This window comes from Euwallacea similis, chromosome 1, assembly GCF_039881205.1.
Source record: "Euwallacea similis isolate ESF13 chromosome 1, ESF131.1, whole genome shotgun sequence".
NCBI classification, from domain to species: domain Eukaryota; kingdom Metazoa; phylum Arthropoda; class Insecta; order Coleoptera; family Curculionidae; genus Euwallacea; species Euwallacea similis.
Genome location: NC_089609.1, coordinates 158,871 through 183,311, shown reverse-complemented (window position 1 = coordinate 183,311; position 24,441 = coordinate 158,871). Strand labels below are relative to the sequence as shown.

Below are 24,441 nucleotides of genomic sequence, written 5' to 3'. Positions count from 1 at the left end.
ACGAGACGACGTTCGGCTATCTAAGAATGTGGTAATGGGCCATTAAAAATAATCTCCCAACCGTGTTGTTTACCCAGACCCTCCTAAAAACGACCAGTTTTATTAAACCGGGAAAAAATTGGAAAGTGTCCCCGCTGTGAGTTATCATTATGGTTTTAATCTCTCCTCATGTTTTGGGGTCTTATTATTCCTTAAGGAGTTTTATGGATTTTTAAATGAAACAATCAGATTCCAACTAAAGATAAAGGCACTTACTGTAACAGAAATAGAGCATCAAGAAAACACCTATAATCAATCGAACATTAATTTGCTTTTTGTTGTGTACCAGACCAAGTTGTTCGTCGCTGAGGAGCAGCAGGAACACGAAAGACCACATAAATTTCATCAGGGCTCCGTTTTTTGCTCGATAAATCTTCCGCTTGTTTTGCAACAGATTTATTGGTAATATTTTACAGTTTAGAGAGCTCATTTTGCTTGCCCAAGTTAGTTGCGGAAGTCTTAAAGAACGTTGTTCTATACTAGGATCGTTGGCATCACCTTGCAACAAGTTTATTGTATCAATCTTCGTCTAATTTGGAAATATAAGTGAAATAAGGTTTTGAAATAGACCTAATATAAGTTTTTGAAGTGAAGAACACAAAAGTATGAGCACAAAATTATTCTCCAAACAAGCTGGACAGCCCAAAACCCCAGTTTTCAGAGACATCCGACAAAGACCCGCGAGCTTAGCGTGCATCTAATAAAGCGCACTACCAAAAACTCCATTAATTCTACTGAGACTCTTAGCACATTCTTGCAGAGAGTCTCTGTATGTCTCTCCTCAAAATCATAAACATCAATCCCATCAGGCGTTTTCCTTTAACGACCAGCTCGTTTAACGCATAACCCCCGAAACTCCACTAACGAGAGACATGCAACTCCCAAAAAGAAACTCGAGATCATTATAATCTCGAACAATATCCGAAACTGAATGAGTTCCCCTTTCTCCCAACTCTCCCTACCCCCTACTACGTCACAACATCCAGAGTGCAGCCCTTGCAAACCCGGAATCGCACTCCGGGGTTAAAACGTGTCGGGACGTCTCTCTCGACGCACGTTCACTCGTCGATTTTCGCTTTTCGTCGTGTTGCTCCTTCCGAAAAAAAATCTAATTGTTTCAGGGTTTTGTTTAAGGGTTGGGGATGAATATCGCGGGGATGTGTGATTGGGAACGGGAATGGTTTCAAATGGACGTTTATGGACTGAAATTTGTCTCTCTGTGAACCTTATGAGACAGAGTGGCGGGATTTTCTGATAAGCCGGTCAAGATGTAAGTGATTTCTTTTGTTGAGTCTTTTCCAATTTTCCTGGATTATATGTAATCGCACAATGACATAACAATCCACTTCACAGCACATCTCTTTATTCCTCGCAAAGACGTTTAAAATAATAACTGAACCGACATTCCACGTTGATTTTCCATTTGGACCAACAAAATAAAACCATTTTCCCATCGTCTGACGGTCCACATTATTTTAACGTATATAATTTCCAGTTTATTCTCTAGCGGTGTCAAATTTTCCATGCCGCCAGAGGGTGACTAATATTTTAACAGCCAAATACAAAAGACACACTTTATTCCATTTAATGTTTTTACATGTAGTCTGTCATCGCTGTTTATTACTCAATTTATTTTATTAGAGTGGATAAAGGGTTGAATAAATATTTTCCGTTATAATCCTTAAATTCTCGAACAAAGCAAAAATTGTGCACTGCGATTACAGGTGCAAAACGTCATTGTTCTAATATGGTTAATTCAAATTAGTTGGCATGCCATATGCATCATAATATTGGCAATGAAATTTATTCTCACGTAATGCCTAATTAATAGTTTAGTTCATAATTTAATATTTCATAAGAAAATGATTTTTTTTTAAGTGTTTTATCTTTTTATACCTCTGAATTATAGATAAGAACTGATATTCACACACAAATTTTTCTAAGTCTTGTTCGTTTGGCAACGCAGTGCTGCAATTCTGTCATACAGCGAGCTTCATTATTGGTTCAGCAGCATTTCACGTGGACTGAAGCGCTTCGCGCACTGTTGTCACTGGTGTAATGTCTCTATGTTTGAGGTGGATTATTCATTTTTCACATTCGCATTATTCAAACATCACATTCTGAAACCCTCAAAATGTGATCTTTAGCCTAATCAAAAACACCATTTTCATCTCTAGAGATTGAAGTTTGACAGTGACGTATGAAGTACGCGAATAGCCTATTTCACAAAACCAAACTCACTGACAGTGACTTAACTATGACACGAAGTAGAATGATAGATACATAGATGAAAAATTATATATGTCTCTTGGATAAGAGTCAAGTAGGATAACAATACAGTGATACTGTACTTAAATAATTGAGAAATGGAATTTTATAATTACACTGTTTTTTAACAGACTCGGCTGCCGCTCGTGCATTAAGAGTTACTTTCTTTGTTTGTTGCGTAAAATAACTATATCATGAAAATTCCTCCTTGACCGAACAGGTGACGTTTAATTACTCCCAAACTCCGTTTAGAACAGTGCGACACTTCGAATTCAATTCCCAACGGGAGGCGAGAAAAACGCATAATTAAAGAACGTTAAAAGCGAAATTGGGAAATTCGTAACAGCAGCCAGTGAATCGAGAAACCCGTGGCTAAAAAGTTATAAAACAGTTTTAGTGGGTGAGCATTCAAATTTTAATTAGAAACTGAGCAAGTTTCATAGGAACGTGCGCCTCGTTGCTGGGAAATTTCCTGAAAGTAACCACGTGAAATATGGGCCCTACACATGAATATAAATGCGAGACATATTGCCGAGGTTAGCGTGTCATTATGCCGGACCGCTTAGGCCGAAATTGCTGGTTTTCATTTTCTTTTATGATTTCAAGGGCTTTAATTATTCATGTAACCTACAAGATGTTAAAAGGGATTTTAAAACTCTAGTCCTAAATCTGCTTATAAACAAATTCAGTTACATTTTGTAACGGGACATAGAAACGAGCATTTCTTGATCCTTCAAGTTGATCAGTCAAATACAGACATCGATATTTCCTTAGTCCCTAAGGGCCTTAGTTTAGATTTAATGTAAATTTGGGGTTACCTCTATTTGCTTGCGATCAGTTAACTTTCACCCCATTTGCCTTATCCAATGATTACGCGTATGGCAAACTCTCTATGTATTATACTAGACCATAGCTGCAACGCTATTGCCGACTTATACACAATATATCATGTAGTATTTACCATTGACCCGAAACCGTTACAAAAGAACTCCCAGAAAAGCCATTATAGTTAAAAATAATCCTCAAAAGTAACTCAGAACTTTCTTTTCCATTAAAAGTAAAAGAACTGGTCATTCCTTGTTGGTTTATTGGACCGTATATTATTAGGGGCTCGCGTGTCTGGTTTTCCAATAGAGCCATTGTGCGTGAAAACTTAATGTTTCTTTAGGCGGTTAATGTATACTGAGCTAATCGCATTTTGAGTGGCATCCATTTACAAAAACACCTCGGTATGTTTTTTGAATTCGTTTTAAATGGCCCTCACAAGGCAATTACTAGATCCTTTCCTTTAGATACGGGCCATCGCTAATGGCGCGGCGAAAAGCTGCTTTGTTTTGCACATAGTTTTTTGATTGAACTGCTAATTGTTCTGCTCATGGATTAATAGCATAAAAAGTTAAATTGGTATTTACTGAATTATTACGTTGTTGTTCATTTGTAAAACATTGTGAAGCCGAATGAAACTGTGAGAGGAGAACGATAATTGGCAAGAATCAGAGTCCCATCAAATTTAGTGATAGACTAGTGGTCTCTTTAATAAGATTCCAAGCCGAAAATTCCTGACTTTAAAACCAGGGAGACACATATTCTGGGTTTATCTTGACCTATAAATGGCCGTAACTGGACTCTAATGAAAGGAGAAAGTGATCACTCACTTAGAGTTGAAGTCTTAAATGAGTGTTAGAGGGTTAAAAAGAACTTCCGTATAATATTATGTTAATGCCAATTACCACATTAATAAACAGACGATTTAGTAGTTAGCTCAAAAGTAATCAAATACGAAAAATGATATATGTTTTAATTTTTAATTAAAATGAACTTTAACAGTTCCTGCACACAATGATGAAAATTGAATTTTCAGTTCTGTATACTTGGGGCAATACTCTGAGCCTTGTATTTTTTCATTCGAATGCCCTCTTCATCAGCATTTGACTCTCTACTGTAGAGGTGTAGAAGGTAGTTTAGCATGCAAATATCGCCTGTCTCATTGGCTTAATAACCGGAAAAAAGTTGGAAGTCATTCATTTAAACCTTCAGACACGATAAAAATACGTTTTCCTTGGCAAGCAATTTACATCGAAAATAATGAATTTAAATCCTCATTCTTTAGATATACTTACGTTTTATTTTTTGAGTGAATTTTAAGTCCGTTTACCGCATTGGTTCATGATTAAAGGTGGTCAATTTGTCCTCTCGGAAACCTTATTGGAGGCAGCCAAACAGGTCAAACCCTATGACTGCCATTTAATTTCATATGACGTAAATTGGCTCGACTGCTGATAAAGATCTTTCATGTCGCGAAACCCATATTTTACGTCGACGCTGTTCGCGCGTAGCTATTTGCGTTTTAATAGACTTGGACTAATGGAATGGTGAGCTCGTTAATTTCCCCTAAAAGTAAAATTGCCTTTACGTGATTTCTGAGCTTATAAGACGTAGATGTTGGGGGCGAAGCCAGGAAAGCCACGAGTAGGAATATTTAAAATTAAATTCGAGCGTAGTGGGCAAAAATTATTTCAAATAAGAACATTCTAGAATAGAAATCCAGGAAAATGTATTTCAATGATATGTCTTTACTGGCAGACAATCCCAGGAAAGAACACCCATGTATGTTCCCTGTATAGAGACCTTTGAGGATTAAAGATGGTGCCCAAAAAATTTTTTTTTTTTAAATATTTCGGAGGCTAGTAAAATTATCAAATGCCAGGGAGTTATTTTTTTACTGTTTAAATTTAAAAATTTGTTTTTCTCTCAAAAGATGTGTTTCTACGCCTAATTTACGCCCACCAAATTTGATAAAAATATTTCATGCAGGTCCGGACTTATTAAAAAAAAAAAACAAAAAAATATAGCAAACTTTAACACCCTGTGTTTCAGACAAAAAGCGAAAATGGACCTAGGTTCATATAAACTTTTTTCTCGAAATCACCCATAGAATCACTCCTGAAATTTATGACGTACTATTCTGAAACACCCTGTGTGTATTTGCAAATATTAAAACTTTGAAAATGCATTTTCTTCATTTAATTTCAGAAAATTTATCGAAAGCACTCGAGTTCAGGATCTGAACATATTTCGATTATCCCGTGACTATCAAAATATAATTCATACTAATCCGATTTTCTGTTACGAATTCACAAATACCTAGAGCAGCCAAGCTTAAATTCTAATTGTGTGACATCCGTATTAGTGCGGTCCATTTATCTGCCCTTTAAGGGCTTAAAGATTTAATTAAACCACACAAAATGAAGCATACGCCAAATATTGATTTTCGCTAATGGCGAATAATTTACATGTATTCGCCCCGGGGAGCTTGAGGGATGATTGTTTTAACGAGGAAGTTAAGTGGTAGCTAGCAACAATAGGAACTCGGGCAATAAAAGAAGTTTCAGCACAATCGGCATGCTCTGAAAGGCTCTATTCAGCTCTAGCGGGAAAGTAGAAAAATTAATCAAGTTCGGCCAATAAAATTAATCGCTATAATTATTCACCCGGGTCTAGAGAGTAACAGTTTAACTCCGCTCAGTTTTCAACGTGATCCATTAGCGAGAATTCTTCCAATTAAATTTTATTCCTTTGTTCGCTGACGTGTTGCGTCGAAATGCATCCAGTGAATTTTTCAAGGGAAAAATTTGAGTTAAGACATTATTAAAATAAGTTTCGAAGGAAGTTGGCCTAAATCATCCATCTTCCACCCTGACGAACGTCCTACTTGTCGTTCTCTTACGAATCTAATTATGAAGTCCGTCGAGAAGTTCATTTCCCAGTATCTCAGCAACGTTCATCAAAGACATTTAATTAATCCAAACTATGTACTAATTAATTTAAACTAACGAGCCACCCGTCACATCTGTAAGAAAGCAAAGATATTCAAAACAATTTCCTAAAGGGTACTTCACCAGCAGGCAACATTTTCTTATTTGAACTTTGGTGAAATACTGAATCAGCGCGTTTTGTAGAGAAAACCTGCTGATAGTTGCCATGAGATTTCCGAAAATTCGATAGCCGTTCGAATTGCCTATTGAAGCTTGATAAAGGAGAAGGTGATTTCAGTACCTAGCGGGATGGTTCAGAGAGCAAGACCATGACCTATTTTTTAGTGTTTTCAAATCCTATATACCTAACAACATATATTGTATGTATGTATGTATTATATGTATATACCTCGAATTCGAGTACCAGTTCAAGGAAGGCATTTGTATAGAAATTCCTATCGCCGCGGGTAACAGAGTGGTAATTCTAGATAAAATTCCGAACATGGCTCTATTTCAGGCGATAAACGCGAACACAAATTGGGAGTAACAAACGAGCAATAGTTCCATATAGAGCACAGGAACGTTGCCAAATAAGTTCAATTATGAACACAAAACGTTAACTGCGAGTTGGTCTCCCGAATTTACGGCATTAACTGCAATTTGTATCGAAACACATACAACTCACGATGCACTTGGGCGAAAATTGCATTCCCTCGTAACTGACCGATATATCGGACATTGCCGCTCAGTTGTCCGTGTGTTATTGTTCTCCCCAGCAGGTGCTTAAAACTTTGCAGCGTTTAATGCGTTATTAAAACTGTCACAGGCCCGCAAAAACCCATATCCGGACAGGATCAAAATTGACAAGCAATTAATTCGAAAAGTTTTATTAAAAAAGGGCTTCCCGACCTCGGAAAAAATATCAAAAGTTCTACAATCAAACTTTACCTGTTTGGCGTGACATATTGCCATGAAAGATCCAAACTCGATATTAAACTTCGGAGGAGTTTGGCTGAAGTTAATGCCTTTTTGAGGATATTTAATTTGGCCTCGCCGCCGCCTAGACACTGCTATCCTTAATTCGCTTTTTATTGCATTTAGTGTCAGTCTTCGTGAAAAACTCGGTGGTGGAATGTGAATTTAGTTGCATGAACTTAGATGTAAATCCTTCGTTTAAGGAGAATTAAAAAATGAACCAGGACGTATGAAAAAAAAATGACTGGAATTACAACGTGGCGTCTTTTCGTTTCTTTCTGTAGAGAAAACTCGATATTTACCATGAGACCATTGTATATTATTGAATATTATGAATCCACGATTTGTGTTGATCAGGATTGAATATGAGTTTATCCTTGTTTCCAATCACAAAACTCTTAATTAAGTTCCAGTTTCGATGAGGCAGGTTTCTCTCTAACGCAGAGTTCCTAAAATTTGATAACTATCCAACCCGAACTTGCTTTGTTCCTGTATCGAAACAAGAAGCACTACTAACAATTTGCATAGTATCGATTCCGTTTAAACGTTCCTTTGGATAGTACAGTTACACCTTTAGAATTTATTTTAAAATTCGTTCCAGTTTAAGTGCCGAACATAAACTGGGTTCCGTTAATATATTTAACGAAAAGAGAAAAAATGGGCCGTAATCGACTTTAAATTCGGCGTAAAATCTACTGGAAAGTTAATTTAAGCTTTATTTATGACGTTGATGAATTGAATGATTTGAAGAATCGAATGCTATATATTTTCGATATTCGAAAAAACTGAATTCGAACAGGACAAGTCATTTGTCTACTATATTCCGTCTATAATTTTGTCTTTTAAACTTTCATTTGCCACCACTGTTCATATCGACCTGGAGTTTTATGACGGAAAGTCTAACGTTAACTGTTGCGTAGCATATAATCATCATTGTCTTGTACGCTGTCTTAAATGAAGACAGAAGATTTACCATAGGTTAACTTCATCTTACTTTGCTACTGAAGGTAGGAAGATCAATGCCATAGCTTTCATCTTCCTCTGAGCTTATATAATAAAAAAAAGTCGGTCATATGATAGAGGGTACTTGGCGCGTAAAATTAAAAAATTTTTTTTTTATGGTGTGGACACGGTGGTGGCAAATGATAGGTTTAACAGTCAAAGAAATCGTTTTTCTTATAGAGGGTGGCTTTTATAGATATTTTTTTCATTATCTCACTCTAAATCTTAATTTTTCCTTATTTAGCTATTTCACATGACTGTGCTGAACGACATTGATAGTTCTCGCTATTCTAGTTTTAAATAGACTTTCCAGTGACTGGATACCAGCCTTTTGATACATCAAGAATAAAGTCATCCACTTTGAAGCGCATTTCCCATTCCATGACATTTACCAACCAAAGAGTTTATTTCATTTCCCCGAAAAGTCGAGGGATAGAGAGCGAGAGAACCTTTTGGCCGTGCCATTTTCTCATTAAATCCGAAAACGAAAATTCCGGGCTCCGTTCCGTAGGGCTTCTTTGTTCGGAGCAACGTTGTGTGTATCAAAGCAGAAACTCAAACAATTTGTATAATATCGATACATTAAACGCGCATCCAACTGCCTGGGTGTTTCAGGTGGAGGAATACTTTGTATCAGGTCGACGTTTTAATCTCCATAAATACTCCGGTTCCGTCGTCTGATTGTTTTCGGTTTTGGGGCCGAAACAAGGGGGTTGTCTTAATTAGGGAACGGTGTCGGAGATTGCTTTTGCAGAATGAAAACTAGACCAGACACAATTGTCTCAAACCAGATAAGTACGTATTCGTACTTATAGTTCTAATTGGTCCAATAAGAACTGATGAGAATTTGCCAATTTTTGCACAATTAATCAAACTGAAATCTTATTAATTTGCGAACGAACCGGTATTGTTATATCTTTTCTAGTCCCTGAGATACAAGGTCGCTTCGATATTTATCTAGTCCTAATACGCCTCAAAAATGTGTGCCAGCTACATTCAGATATTTCTTTTAGTTTATGAGAAAAAGGGCCATTTAGTAACATGTGTGTTTTTGAAAATACCTCTTCCCCATTCTTACATAAAAATCATTCAAAGCGGAAATATGTACATAATACGGAGAAAACCACCGTAGGATTCAATTTCATCTTTTCATCCCATTTATAATCCACAGCTCGAATCGTCATAAATCATGGCGTATAAAACCTGGACCACTTTTTTTAATAAAAAAAATACAGCCCGTTGTTGGGTACGGTAGTAATAAAAACAAGTTGTATCTGTGTTTGCCTTTGCCGAATACACAATATTTTCAATAATAAATCAAAGCGAACACGTCTCTATCGAACGTATTGCCCCATTGGAAATATATTAAGGCTTTCTTGTCTTTTCCGCAACGACAGTGAGAAAATTGTTTTCTTATTAGGAAGTAATATTTGTCTCGGCAACGTTCACAATACGAAGGCCGCAATCTGCGAAATCCCTTTCAGGAAAAAATATAGACGATATTCCGAATGAAAAGTAATTTTCCCGGTATAACCGAAAATCCCGGCGAAATATTAAACGGAATATGGCAAGAAAGGTTTCCATAAGATCCCTTTTATCTTTTTACACATCCTCTTTGAATGATGATTGGGTCCTTTATATTTCCTCGAATTTATGTTTTTATATTTGCATAAATATTCTTAAGGAGATTTAAATGGCCTTTCTTTTGTCATCATTCCTTTCATTTTTCTCCATACCATTCCACGTTATTACTTAAATTTAGCCGGAAAATTTATGCGAGTCAAAGACCATGTTTTGATTCTTGTGTCCAAAACTCGATTTCGAAATAATAAATATTCCTTTCGGCTGTCCGATACATCATTGAATACTTGATTAATACGCCCAAAACCACCAAAAAAGCAGTTCGAAATTAATCGAAACTCTCAATGAAAGGGTGATTATTGCAGGCTTTATATCATTTTCATTATTCAGTTATTTCTCCCAATATCAGGCGCACAATGACGAAAATTCAATCTCGTCCAAACGGGATGAAATATTATTGGGCAAAGCAAAATAATTTCCTCTTCCCCAACCAACAGTTCGTGAACAATGAAGAATTCTTTCAACATTCTCGCACGCCCCTTGTCAAATAATTATTGCTTTCTTTATGTTCTCCGACATTTGTCTTAAATATTTGCATAAAGATTCCCCAGAGGTTTAAAGTACCATCTTGGTGTTTTTTATGAGGGTGATTTTTCGTTCCAACTTTCTTTAAATCGTTACGAGGTGTCTATAAAAATAATTTACTTTTCCAATAGGAAGAGGTCTCTGATTTTGCACGTTTTTCAAATAGTTGCTATTAAATAACGCATCAAAAGTGGGTTGCAGTAAAGCGCCAAACTTTTCCTTACCGAATCGCTCATTTTCCCATAGTCCAGGTTGCAGTTAGCAGGTAGGGGTTTGCTTTTCGATTGCGTTTCGAAACCAGGATTAGCACTACACCACAAACGTTCTTTCTTAATGACGTCCAATTGTTCTCCAGATTTCCCAAAAACTTAAGCTCCAAATTGCCATTTTATCAAGACCAATTCAATAAATCTCTCATTTGTGTTACTACTGCCGGGTTGTTTCGTGGAAGAAAATCGACGAACTCAAGGCGAGTCGACTCTAAATAGGTTGGCCAACTTTAAAACTTCTAAACTTGCTCCGATCGATTGTCAATTTTCCCAAAGCCTCTAACGTCTCAAGCCCTTTCATTAGGACCGCAATCGATATGGTTAGTAATTAATTCTCAAAGTATGCTTTCCATTAGTTTGGCGGGGTTTAAAAGGGTTGTTAGTTTAGAATTAGGTGAGATTGTTATTGATCTTCAATATGTAAATCGAATATTTTTACGTATTTTGGTAAACACAGCGTTGCAATAATTGTTTCAACGTAATATAATTGTTCATTTGAGTGCTCATTATTATGAATTATAATCTCTCTTCTGAGTGCCTGAAAAATATATTCGATATGATTTATGTAACCACAATCGCCCAAAACAAATTTCATTAGTCACAAGATTCTATTAAATCGACATAATAAGTATCATTTCTCTGGAGCAAATTTGGAATAACTCTGTTGAGACTTACTAGATCTAAATCAACGTGGCTGTTATACATAAACCCCCTTTTCCAGGCACATAGCTGGCACCACATTTTTGTTCGTATAATATTTATCGATAATTTTTTAGCACGTGAGTCATTCATCAGTTTTTACCAATAAACCTTAGTTATAGTCAGGAAGGTTGTTACCCAGTGATAACTATCTTGGTGGCCACTTTGCGGAATAACGTCACTTTGACCCTACAAGAAGGATCATATGTATGTATTTTTGGTCCCCCAATCCCGAACTAATCCTCCGCGCTGAAATGGAAGATATCTATGTAAATCAAGACATAGAACTTTACTGAGCATTGCACGCTCATCTTCAGAGTTCGAAATATCTAGAAGTTATTCAAGCATCGAAAATAGTTATAACTTCTACTGCAATTTATCATTGAGGCGATAAACTATCCAAACAGAAAATATGACCAATTTCAGTGCTCAAAGCCGTCATAAGTCCCCGGCTTCTATCGCTTCCCAACAAGTTCGTAAATACGTTTTGCCAGTTTCCATTCAGTTTACAGCGACCGCGACTTTTTGTCTTTCAACTCCCAACTTCCCTGTTAAAATTTCTATTATTTCCACCATCCACATCCCTGCATTTCGAAACAAAGACCTGTACATATTGCTTTTTCATTTTTAAACTTTGATACTTCCACTTGGACATAAATATTGCTTTTATCCCCGTCCGGGGGAAATTTTATGAAGACAATCTCGGAAATCAATCATACTGGTTGAATTAGGTCATAAACCACAAACCGACTTCAAGGCGTATACCCTTATGCAATTAGAGCGAAATATTTGTAGCCATTTGGCTGATACGCTAAATTTAGCTTAATTAAATGGGCCGAATTTACAATGTCGGCAGATGCAGATAGCGCCCATGTGGCACTTTCTTGCTACATTAGGCGAGGGCCGTGTGTAAGCTGATTAGGTAGAATTAGTTGGCTCCCTATTATATGTACTACGACGACTACAAGGTAAGCGTTTGAAGTGAATAAAAATCAGAGGTGTATCGGACCAGATTTGCAAAAGATTTCAATTTCCTGTACTTGATAAGATTTTTAGCTTTTCACTTGAAAACAATCTGTTGTGCCACTAATGTTGACTAACTTGAAATTTGTAAACTCTGTAGAAAATAGGATAATGGTGAACACCTCCGGAGTACGTCCCCGACTTTCCGATATTGTGCCTTCAATTAATGAAACTTGTAGACAATTTTGTGAGCTATTACAGATTTACTAAGAAAAATAGGGTAACTCGTTCCTCAAGACCACCGTTCTTTGCATTTTTTTGACTAATTTCCAAATTACACCTATTTTTTTGAATGACTTAAATTCTCAAAATCTCTCCAAAATTTCTTGGTTGTTTTAGAGATATCTTTTTTGCAGGATTTTAAGAATCATCACTACTATAGCCATTCTAGCAACTACCTACTCAGTAGTACCAATTTGCAAGAAAAATGAGTTCCAGTGTTTGAGTGGCAAATGTGTCGCAACTCACAAATTCTGCAATGGAATGCCTGATTGCGATGATGGCAGTGACGAAAAGCCTAACTGTTCCCGTAAGTACCCATCAATTTCATCATAATCTTGCTAGTGCAAAAGTGCTCGTGCTTCTTGAATATTTTTGCCTCAGAAACTCATAAAACGGATCTATGACAACATTCCCCTGACTATTACTCACCTATAGAAATGCATTTCAAAGGAGAAAGAAAATGACATTTTTCATCAGTCCCATTCTCTTTCATGTAACATTTGCGACTCTTCCAGCCATCAGGGATAAGTTGACGTATAAAAGATGAGAGCCATATCTTACACAAAGAAATTTTATTATTCAGAGTTATTTAACTGTGACTAATCAATTTCCTCGGGTACCTATAATAACATCATCCTGGGATTTTATTTCGGATAAATCAAGGAAATCCTTCGGATATGATGCCCCCCCGCGAAGTAAAAGAGAGTAAACTGAATATACACAAAGTGTCGGATTTCCAAAGAAGTTCGCAGGATATGCAAGTTTAGAGGGGCAAGTTTCTAAGTGCTGTGGCTGTAGAAAAGTTTTATCTATTTTTAAGGTATTGCACGTTTTATGGATATCAATATTTATCAAGATTTTTATTTACTTGCTGTGCTAGGATTGGAAATTTAATTCCTTCCGGTTTGGTATATTTTGTATCGCAGCGATGCGGAATCGGAATTTTACAATTTTAATTAAACAAACATTAACAAATGTTAGTTGGAAATTAACATGAAATGTTTTTTGCTTCTCTGAAGGTGATAATAGTGGTAATTTGATTGTTACGGCCCCGTATGTGTCCATGTATATTATCCCATCTAAACCTACGATGTAGCAGCACGAAAAAGCGTTTTCCCGTGCACTTACGAGTATCTTTTTATTGTAATTAACCGACTGGAAAATGACTAGTTCCATCACTCTATTAAAACTTAATTTGAAATTAACGGAAAATGGTCTTGTATTCCTCCATTGGAAGAAGTTTCGCCACTTCAAGACTATACCAGAAATTTGAATCTCCTCGTTATTGTCCGATGTGTTTGAGTCTATGATGTTAGGCAGTTTGGACACAAAATTCACGAGAACTAATTTACTTCGGTAAGACAATGTATCTGTGAGCGATTAAAGATAACTACTCCTTCCATTTTTAAATCGGTTCGATAAAAATTGCATTAAGCAGAGTCTCACCTTCCACACGTAGTTAAAAAAAGTCGAAAACTTGCCTAGAACATTTTGACGATAAATAATTGTTGAGCTCGTACTATCTGGGCAGCTGTCTTGCCAGCCGGGGCCTGATATAAAATATGGCGAAGCAAAGAACAAACAACTCGAAGTGGAAAACGGAAGATTAAGGGTGGTTTCGGTCCTAACGTGGCTGAAATATTTCCTCGAAAGAAAATGACGTATTACCTACCACGTAAACAACCCATTGCCGGGCAATAAAGAATTCTTCATTGGGGGTGAGAAAAATAATTTGAGGTTATTTAAAAAGTTGGTAATCCGTTACAGTGCTCTTAGATGCCATGGAAATGTCGAAACCAATGTCGTGCGTGAACAGCTCATTAAATAAACATTATTCAGTTATTATTTTCCCATTACAATGGTTTCATGTTAGACAAGAATATGAAGTAATAATAATAATGTTCTATAGCTACCTGACGTTTCCACCGGTAACCGATTAATCATCAATCTTTGATGCTTAGGCTAACATTAATGTGATAATATCTAAATGATGGAAAAAAAAACATAAAAAGTTAACAACTCGGTAAATACACATATTTATATAGGCCATAAATAGCAATGAGTTTCGTATCAGAAAATTACAACTCCCTGGTATTAAAAAGAGATTATTACATAGAATTGTGAGTTTACTATAGACCCCAAAAATATCAATTCTATGCCCCTATGATAACCGTTATTTACGGCTTAAGCTCGGATGTCATGCACGACGTTTCATATAAAGGAAACACAAACAGGAAGCTATAAAATATTCAAGCAGATCGCATTCAATTTCCTTCCTAAAACCTGAGATATCCGTATTGTCTGAGATGTAGGAAATTTGTATTATTTGCCCGTTTGCCCCTAAAGTTTCCGGTGGATGATCCATATCACTAACGCACCGTAGCCCCATCATCAAATGTTATTTTGTGTTTCCTGTGCCATTTCGGTTCGAAATAAATTATGATTGAGGAGCACGATATTTCTGTGACGAAGCAGGTATATGATTACGAAAGATATAAACGGAAGGAATTTAATAATGAGCTGTAAGCTGAGATTTTCCGTTATTACATTCTTTGGGAGTGGTGGGAAGGGCAAGTCAAAGCTGGCTGAGAGAGTCCTAAAGAGATGGAGATGATAGTTTTCGGAAGATTTTTATGAACTTGTAACGTTATAAGTTAATAAACACTATTTGAAGGGACAGTCTCCTGGGTGTGGAGTGATGGGGAGCGCGTGATGCATTTCTTTCGACCGCCAGTTACAAAACTATAAGACGGTATAGTGAAAACATACTTGATAATTTCTTACCGTAACATAACGAACCTACGAAAAGGAAAAAATGATGTTTCACAATATGTGAAAGACAAGCACCACACTTTTTGAGTTTTGAATAAACTTAGAAGTAATACTCTGTTTAAATAGTAATTTTAACACATCAATTAGAAAGATTTGATCGTACAACCCATTTCTATCGGCAAATTGATATCCAATCATTTACTAGAAGTCTTTAAGCTCTCCATGCAAAAACTCGAAATCACGCAAAAGCGAGTATTTTTCTTTGCCAGTCGAATTCAAAGACGCCATTGAGGGCTTTTTAATTCGAAATTGCCTTGCTTCAAATGGGCAGGTAGTGGCCTAATAAGCCTTTCAACGTAATCTAAAATTCCTGCTCACTTTGCAGATTTATTGGCACCGAAATAAGAGCAAAAATGCGTTTCAGCTTTAGCGCCCTCACGTAATATTCATATATTCGAAGAATTTTATTACCGCGGACCCGGTTAGCAGACAGACCTTCTTTATAAGGTTATTCTGGAGCTTCCTATTTTAGTTTGGCACGTTTTACGCCCTTAAGCCAAGGTAAACAGTCTTTAAGGTAAGTATGCATTTATACGTCTTTCCCCTGTGAATTTATGGGTCTCAGCTACATGATGATTTGGCAGTTCTTAGATAAAACGCGAAATCGCATATCGGGAATGTCAGTGAGCGAGAGAGTAGCGTATATCGATACCTCAAAGAGAGTCCTACGAGAACGTTTTTTATCAATTTTGTTTTGGCAATGCTTTTAGAAATTCTTAAACTCCGATTTTAATAGAATTTAGTGAAAACTTTTTCGTGTTTTAAACGAAATGTGACAATGAAGACTTGAGGAAGTAATCCAGAGAGTGTGGTCGAAACGCGAAATGGAATATTATTTAATAATTAGGAGGGAAAACGTGAAATTGTTCTAGTATTTTTTAGACGACTTTAACAAATTTGAAAATGAATTAAAATTCAATTCAGACGACCCTCACTGGAAATCGTAATTTTAATGACTTATCGTTTGCTTGGTTTGCTTTAGCTACGACCTCTTGGACGTCTAATTATCAAGTAAAAAACGTGATTGAGCTTCATTCACAAAATCAAAACGAATGAAAAGGTATTTCAAACGTATTGACGCAATGCAGAAAAATAAATCGCGGACTTTTTAGGGTCGGCTTTAAAGATATGAAGTCTGTAAAGTATTCATTATGCTGAGAGCACTTCGGTCGAAACGTGTTCGTGTTTAAACGTCTGCTGGAAAAGAGGAAATACTTGTCAAGCCTTTTATGGCGACATCACTGTTAAAAGTTTCATCACTCGATAAATCAAACAGGCAAAAATGTCGATTTCTCATCCCCCGAGGGGGCAAAAAGTGCCAGCTTTGGGTGTTAATTTCCATCAGTTGTTCGAATGTTAATGCAGCCAGTTCGAGTGTAGCGATCTCGTATTCGCAAAGGAGAATTTATGACCGGACCAGTTTCGAGTAAAGCGAAAGGGGCCATAGATTCGGGGGAGCTAAACCGTATATTTATTGGAGTGGCAAAGAGTAGAAATATTTTAAGTTTAACCGCCCCACGTAATATTCGTATATTCACGGCATTTTATGGGTAACCGCTCAGAAAGCACGTTTGTTTTTATTTTAGGCGCTTTAGCTTTCGCTGTAATTTAAAACTTTCTGTTTGGTTTGAAGTTTTAATGTGCCAGCGCAACGTGCATGGGCATTTGGAAGATTAGCGTCAGTTTTGTTCTCGGTTTAATCGATTTATGTCGGTCAAAGGAAAAAAGCGGAAGTGTTCCAAGTGGAAACTTATGGAAACAAGTAGAAACTAGGTGTATTCTCCAGTTCCAGGTTCTAGTAGTTTATAAAACCACTAGAACCCTACTCGATACCTTAAAAACTCTACTCCCTACTCAGCCCTGGACGGTATTTTTACTAGTCTGTTAACTAATTCCAACTGACGGATCTTCAGGTCCTTTCCACACCAACCAACCCCCTGATTTCCACCAATATCCAAATCTGTCATAATGTCCGTATTAAATTTCCAGCTGCTACATGCCACGCATTTCACTGTATCTGACAGAGGAGCGGGGAGGTCTCCGCTTTTCCAATCAAAAATCGGAAAACTTGGAATGCCAAATCACCCCCGGCGCCTCGTTTCCCATATTCCACTGAAAGTTTCCTTTACTTTTCCAGCCTGCAATATTTCATACTTCGGCGTCGTGGGGCGCACGTATGAACTGGAGGTGAAAAGACCGCCCCAAGTGCCGTTCCTTTGTTACCTGAATTTGACGGCTGGAGGCGGCGTCCTGGGGGATCTCGTTCAGGTGAGTTACAAATTGATTGTTCTCTTATGCGAAATATACAGGGTGCCCGTTTCTGAACCGCAACTACGACGTATTCCTGAACTCCGAAAACGGACACCCTTTATAAGGTGTTTTATTAAGTGGCTGCACGAAGGTTATTAATGCCGAAAATTTGATAATAGCTTTACCGCCAAAGCAACCCCTATTGTCCATAAAATATAATTCCATTATCTATCGATTAAATTGCTCTATAAATGAGATGGATTTAACTTCATCATTTGCCAACTTACATTGACCGATTTTTGCGGAATATGACCTCCGCAGGACATTGGCCGGATTCTAAAGCCCGCCGAAACATGAAACTTGTAAAGTTCGGACGTGGAGCTGAAAGATGTGCGGTCTCATCCCTTCCTGGGCTGTCGAACCTCCAAATTAAGTGCGCAGCGGGACCTCCGATCATGTTGGAACTGTCTAAGTGCCGAAACGTGTTCTACCTGGAGCTATTAACCCCCCATTTGCTCGCTTATATTAAGCCTATCTGCTGTTTTGTGTCTCAAGAGATTTATTAATGCGAAAACCGGTTAATGGGATTTCAACTTCTTGTCGGATTAGCTAATACGGGAGCGGGTGGGATCACAGAAAGTTTCGGTTTTGGGTTTTTGCCCGCATTTTGACTGAAGGCTCGGGTTGACGCTACTAAACTTCATGGGTTGTTAATGAACTCGGGTTTCAAAGGAAAAATATATGAATGAGAAACCGGTAGAAACATGTTAAACAAGTCTAGAACTAAGAGGTAAATTAAATCTAGATATTTAACCATGTTCTAAGTAAGACTTCAACTCACCTAAATTTGCTGAAGAGCAAAGTCACAATTTAGTCCACAAGAAAAAAATGTCTAAAGCTCCACTCAATTAAGTCATTACAATACTTCGGGCTCCTTCGTATTATAATTGATTATATTACACGACATAATTCAATTTTAATGGTTTCGAAGGTGCACTAACGAGCTGCTTTCCAATGTGATTTGAGCTGGCGCTGCCGAAAGCAAATAATTGTTTAATATTCATTATCTGCACGAAGGAACTTTTAATCTACATTATTATTTGCCCGTTGCATTATTATTTAAAGGTAAATTTAGTTTAATTACTGTTTCTGGTGCTAATTCAGGGTTTTCCGGAGAAACGCACTTATTTGCAGTACGGTTGTGTTTGTTCCCAATACTTTCGCAAACAAACAATCAAACTCCTCGTAAATTTTATCTCACCGTGCCGATATTTGAGGAGCAACATATTCTTCAAGTAAAACTAGCTATTGTACTCTCAGACAGGCAATCAAACCCCGTATACCGAGCTTGTAGGAAAATATTTTGGACAAATATTTACTGCTCCTGATGGAAACTCCCTCATTGTTAGTGAAGCGATGTCGAGACAAGTTCAAATATTTGTTTTCCTAAACATCACGGACAATCTTTGAATTAAGGCTTTTATACGCCCTCGAGTTTTCACAAGGGTCGAGCAAACAACAAAGTTTCTTCAACTTTTCGTGTTTGAGTCGGATTCCAGGTGCAGAAGGCGTCTCAGTCAAGACAATCGCATTAAATTATTAATCTATCTTGGAAGACACTAAAGCACCCCACTTTACCGCAGTCTTATTCGTTATGCAACTGAATCCTAGAGCAGAAATGTCCTTTCGGATAGTTGAGTATGCAAATCCGCTAAACCAAATATACCTACATCGGAGCGTTCGGTTTGGGCAATTTAGATAACTCGGGGTCCCCAGTACTGGCGAACGGATTTTCTTCAGAAAGATAATCCCATAAATACCGGCCCCACAACTGCTATAACAGAAAAATATCGCACTTGAGAAAAATTTCGCGTGATCAAAAGACTTGAAAACATTGAAGTGATTTCACATTTTCATTTCAGCTTAAAATCAATCCCGTTTGCATTTGATATACTTTCTGATTTTCGTCAATTTCACCACTTAGGCGCGAGTTTCTGAGTATGACAAACTTTTCGTTGTCGATTTTGTGTGTTTTACATGAAGGGATGAAAAAGGCAAGTTGGATTTAGTCTTTTAGAGGAAAATAGCTCCTCCGTAGGATATCGGAAATTTCACAAAGTTCCAAACAAAAAGCGTACTGCCTGTCCTACATCTTAGTGGAGGAATACGTTTTCGAGTTCCCCAGGCAAGCCGAGAGTATATTTCATTCAATATTTAACAGTTTAGCTGTTTTATGAGCTGAGAAGGGTCAGCTTGCGGCCATCAATTACATTAAAAGACCACTTTACGTTTCTTGCTAATATACATTTATTATACGTGACGGATAGGGGAGGATCCAGGAAACGTTTTTCTGTTATCTCACTCGGAGAGAACCGGGCCGTGTCCGGTCTCAAAACGTGCATTGAAAACCCTACAAAAAATGGAAAGAGATTAAGTTGTTCTCGAAATTCTATTATTATCAGAGGATAATGAACAAAGCGTAATATATACATATGTAATGGCAATTATAATTATACAAATCATACATTTTATCCAATCAAATCAAGTTGTACAAAGGGAGTATTTGTTCAGTCCTGAAAGCCGTTTAAAATATCAGCAAAAATCGAACCAACTGATTTTGTCCCGTGAACAAGCGCCGCTCTATTAGCATTGAAAGCTTAAATTTATGTGCACGACTTTTAATCCATTCTGGCAGAGTGGAAACGATATTTTCCGAATCCGTTTTAATGACAGCAAACTAGGCCCCATTAGGGTTGAGATAAATAAAAAACGGGGCCCATATTTAAATTTCCCCGAAATGTACTTAACGGGTGTTAAATTGAGGTTTTTAAAGCGTTGAATTGCTTGTGTAAGTTCATCAAAGTTGTTTGCAAGTAGATAAGTTGTGTTACTAAGTTATTCAAAATGAAATTAGTTCAATAATTCGTAAAATGACAGAATAATTAAATCCATCTTTTATTATTTGACCTCTCAGAACCACAATAAACAAAACAAGGAATTCGACAAGCCAAAAGTTTACCCAGCTTAGTTAATAAAGCTTCGATTAAGCCCATTAGCTGAAACGGCTAAGGGATTTTAAGAGTTTAATTTGTTTAGTGCCCGAACTTTACGCCTTTGGCCACATAATTTAGCGAATATTAAGTTTCCTAATTAATATTAATTTCATCTCGCGCCGCTGAACTTCATAAAGTTGGAAGTTTTAGCTAATTTGACTAAATTGTTTATTAGCTTTCCTGGCTTAGGTCTGGCGTTGGATAATAATCTCGATAATGAGGGAATCGCGCTCCGGATGTGCCAGTTTATTTTATACTATTCATAAAATTCAAACTCCATTATCATGGCTGTGAGCTCCATCGACTGAATAGACTTCCGGTTACCTCGACGAAAGAACTTTAAACTACCTGCCTCGAGATAAGGTGCATAACATTTAAGTTTGCTGGAAATTTAAAAGGAAGGCGTCTTGGATGAAGAGTGCATTCCGGTCACGTCTTGTAATGCCGTAACGTGCCTCCACTACGTGATTACCTTTTAATTTCGGTAATTTTACATTTATTTCGGCGATAACAAATTCAAGATTCCAACTTGGAATTATAGAGCGATTTCGGAGAGGAATTTTATATTTTCGGTGTTGCTTCAAGCGAACACTGACAAAATTTATTAAAACTCACTGGCTCACGTATAACCTTAAATCAGTCCAGCTTTGATTCTTAATTGCGAGGAAAATACTGATGCTTTTAGTGGCTTTGAGCGAGAAGCCAATTTGTATTCAACCGATTCTTTATTCAGCGTTCTCTATAAAATTAGGAAATTTTCTATAAGATGGGAGGTAACATAATTTCGTTCCTATTCCAATTAATGACCCTCGAAGCAATTCAATTTCCTCAGTTGATATGGATGCAACTTTCTCTGAAGGTTTTAGTGACATTAAATACGAATAAGTGCCTTCGATAACACTTGTGTTTCTCATTCTATAAAACCAATTTCGATACGGAACTAAAAATCATTTTTTAAATATTTTCTTGACTATATGAAAGATTGCTTTAAAATATTTTTAGATAAGATATTTCGAAGGAAAATTAGTTTAATCCGATTTGCCATTTCAGGTTTCATTCGAATCGTTCGCCATCGGCACTTTCGAGTCCTTCACACTGGTTGGATGTCCAGAGGGTTACATTTCCATAAAGGAGGCAAACCGGATTGGATCCGGGGGCAAATGGTGCGGAAGTGCGTGGGGTTATACTGTATATTACAGTGAAACCTCTAGTATTAATATTACTTTGGCTTTGGACAAAATTCCACAGCAGGTAATTTGCATATTATTATATGATTCACGGTCCCATGCAAGACAATTTTATTCTATGACAAAATAGGTGACATACTTTCATTTTAAACGCCCATTTCAACTGAGACAAACTTATTCGTTATGTATTATAATTGAAAAGTAATTAAAGCTTTGTAGTCGATTCCATTGTTCCTGAGGTAGGTCATTTCGAGGCCTCATTTATAACGAAAATATTCCACACAGCCGAATCCGTCGATACCAACAAAACAAATTATTACTTAGATAAGTGCCCGAGAAATAAATAATCATTCCTGCCGTTCCGTTCGGCAACTTTATTCCATAGAAAAGAAAACAAGTTAAATCTCATTAAAGTTCTAAGCTTCTAAGCTTTCGGTTTGGAAACTTTATAGAACAGGCAGCAAAACTTTGATTTAAAAGTTCCGTTCCCGACGTTAGTTTTTCGGGTGACAATGTCGGTTTCGAGTCGATTTTGCTGTGCAAATCGAACGATGCAGTTTTAAATTGCCTCATTTTGCGGCACATTAAGACAAAAATTCCGACTGTTGGCAACTATTGCCATCGGACACGGGAATCTGATGGTAAGGAAATAAAAGGGCAAAATCGAAATAGAAAAGAAATTTTTACGTTTACGATGCGGGCATTTCAATAAAAAGTTTACTGGCCCGGCGAGGCAAACCGTAATGGCGGTGCTAAGCACCGAAAGGAGGAAATATTTTTTAAAATTCAATTTTGTCCCAAATCCGTGGCATAGCTGGGCAATAAAATGGTAAAAATTTCTAGTTCTATTGGTTTGGCCAAGGTTTATGAGGTGAATATGGCTTTCTAGAGAGACACGAATATTTCTAACATCGGGTTTCGATTTTGTGTCTGTCTTCAGGAAAAATAAACTATTAAGCTGAATGTACAAAAATTGTCTCCAATAGCATTGACAAATATGTATGTGAAAGCTACTCTCAATTAATTTCAAATAGTAATTAAATATTTTTCAAAAAACCTTTTTGTTTAAGTTCCTCGTGAAACGCCACTGCAGAACCGGCATTAAAAAATTAATAATTGTCTAATTTGTTAATATTTAACTTTTGTTGTTTTTAAAATTTTAATTTTAAGATTTTTTAAATTTGGATCTCATCGAACGACACTAAAAATCTGGAAATTGGCATGAAGTGCCTTGGCATCGAATGGTCCGGAGAAAGGCTAAATATATGGCCGAAACGTTTTCCTAAAGGATCAATTGTTGACGTTTTAATTTTCCGATTAGAAATTGTATTTTCCAAAATACAAAGCCAAAATAGCGAAAAACCGATGTGGCATTAATTCAGTTTCTACCTGTAACTTCTCATGCCTTCTATCTGTTTATCAATTTCCCTGGATAGAGGGGTTAGACATACTTTTCTACAAGTGATGCTCGAGTAAATCCCTAGACACTACTTTTGACATGCTTTATTAGTTTTTTTCTAATTTCCCCCAGCAAAGTTCCGGCTACAGCTTCGAATTCAAAGTTTCCTACAAGTTTCTGAAATTGTCGGACGCCAGACTCCGTTACGGAAACCAAACCCAGAGGACCTACAGGGGCAAACTCAGCGTCGGAAGTTATTGCGACCGCTTGCTCGAAGGTAAAAATGCTGTTTATTATGTATGTAACGTCTAGTTTATAGTGCTAGCTCTAACAAAACTTCCTCTTGAAGTGGCGGATTAGATAAGTTTGCCTGTTTTATGGGCGTTAGTTGCTTATTAGTCCAAGGAGACCGATGGATCTTTAGGGAATTTTGGTTTTTCTTACACTAAACAAACAGACACTATACATATATATATGTCGGGGTAACATTAGGAACGTTTTCCATGTTTAACGTTATAATATTTTAGAAAATAAAAGTAAAAAGGCAAACTAACGAATTCACTACTACTCGACCGCCCTTCTGCCCTTCTATCTCTTAACTACTTGTTCCTTTCTTCTTCCTAACTTTCCCCGATCAGGTGGTCCTTCAGACCCAAAGGGAGTACCTGCTAGTCCCTGTTTCGCGTGGACAAATCCCACATGTGGGCACTTAATTATGTCGGTAGTAGTGACCTCGTTTGACAATGCTTTATCTTCAAGATGGCTTTGCCAGTCTGCCCCTCATCTATTATCGGTTCTAATGGTACAATTCTAACTTAAGGACTAATAAATCTCCTACATATATATATATATATATATGTATATGTATATGTATATGTATACGTACATAAATGTGCAAGTTTAGCAATGCAGTAACACCATAAAAATTCTAAAAGTAAATTGAACTTTTTTGTCCTTTTTAATGCCTTTGCTCTATCCAAAATTTAACGATGATACGCTGTCTCCTGACGGCCCTGAAACTGGAGCGTACCTTAAGTCTGCCTTATAAATAAGCAATGAATCATATTTGCCTCCAAGTATCATTTTACGACTTTCTGTGCTAAAGTCCATGTTTTCGTTATTCATAGAATACACGTGGTTTTTGAGTAAGGCTTAACAATGTATCACTTTGTATGATCCTCTCGACTTTACGTCTGGTCGTCATAGGGGAGTTAAAACACTGTATGTTGCATGAAGATGAATGTTTTACATGTGTGAAATATTATCTTAGTCCTGCAAGTGGTGGAGAATAAAGATTCCTCA

General features: G+C 37.0%; 1 protein-coding gene across 2 annotated transcripts in view; it reads left to right on the top strand.

The window, feature by feature from the left end:
- The window catches only part of LOC136410518 (uncharacterized), a 31,154-nt gene that overhangs the window by 680 nt on the left and 6,033 nt on the right, over positions 1-24,441 (top strand). The window contains exons 1-5 of one of the 2 annotated variants that reach the window (XM_066392712.1): positions 976-1,309; positions 12,553-12,725; positions 17,388-17,518; positions 21,604-21,804; positions 23,272-23,416. In XM_066392712.1, coding sequence (XP_066248809.1) covers positions 1,308-1,309; positions 12,553-12,725; positions 17,388-17,518; positions 21,604-21,804; positions 23,272-23,416 — 652 coding nt within the window. In that variant the 5' untranslated portion in view covers positions 976-1,307. Of the gene's footprint in view, positions 1-975; positions 1,310-12,552; positions 12,726-17,387; positions 17,519-21,603; positions 21,805-23,271; positions 23,417-24,441 lie in introns of those variants that run through there. The other variant, XM_066392716.1, reaches the window with a different exon arrangement.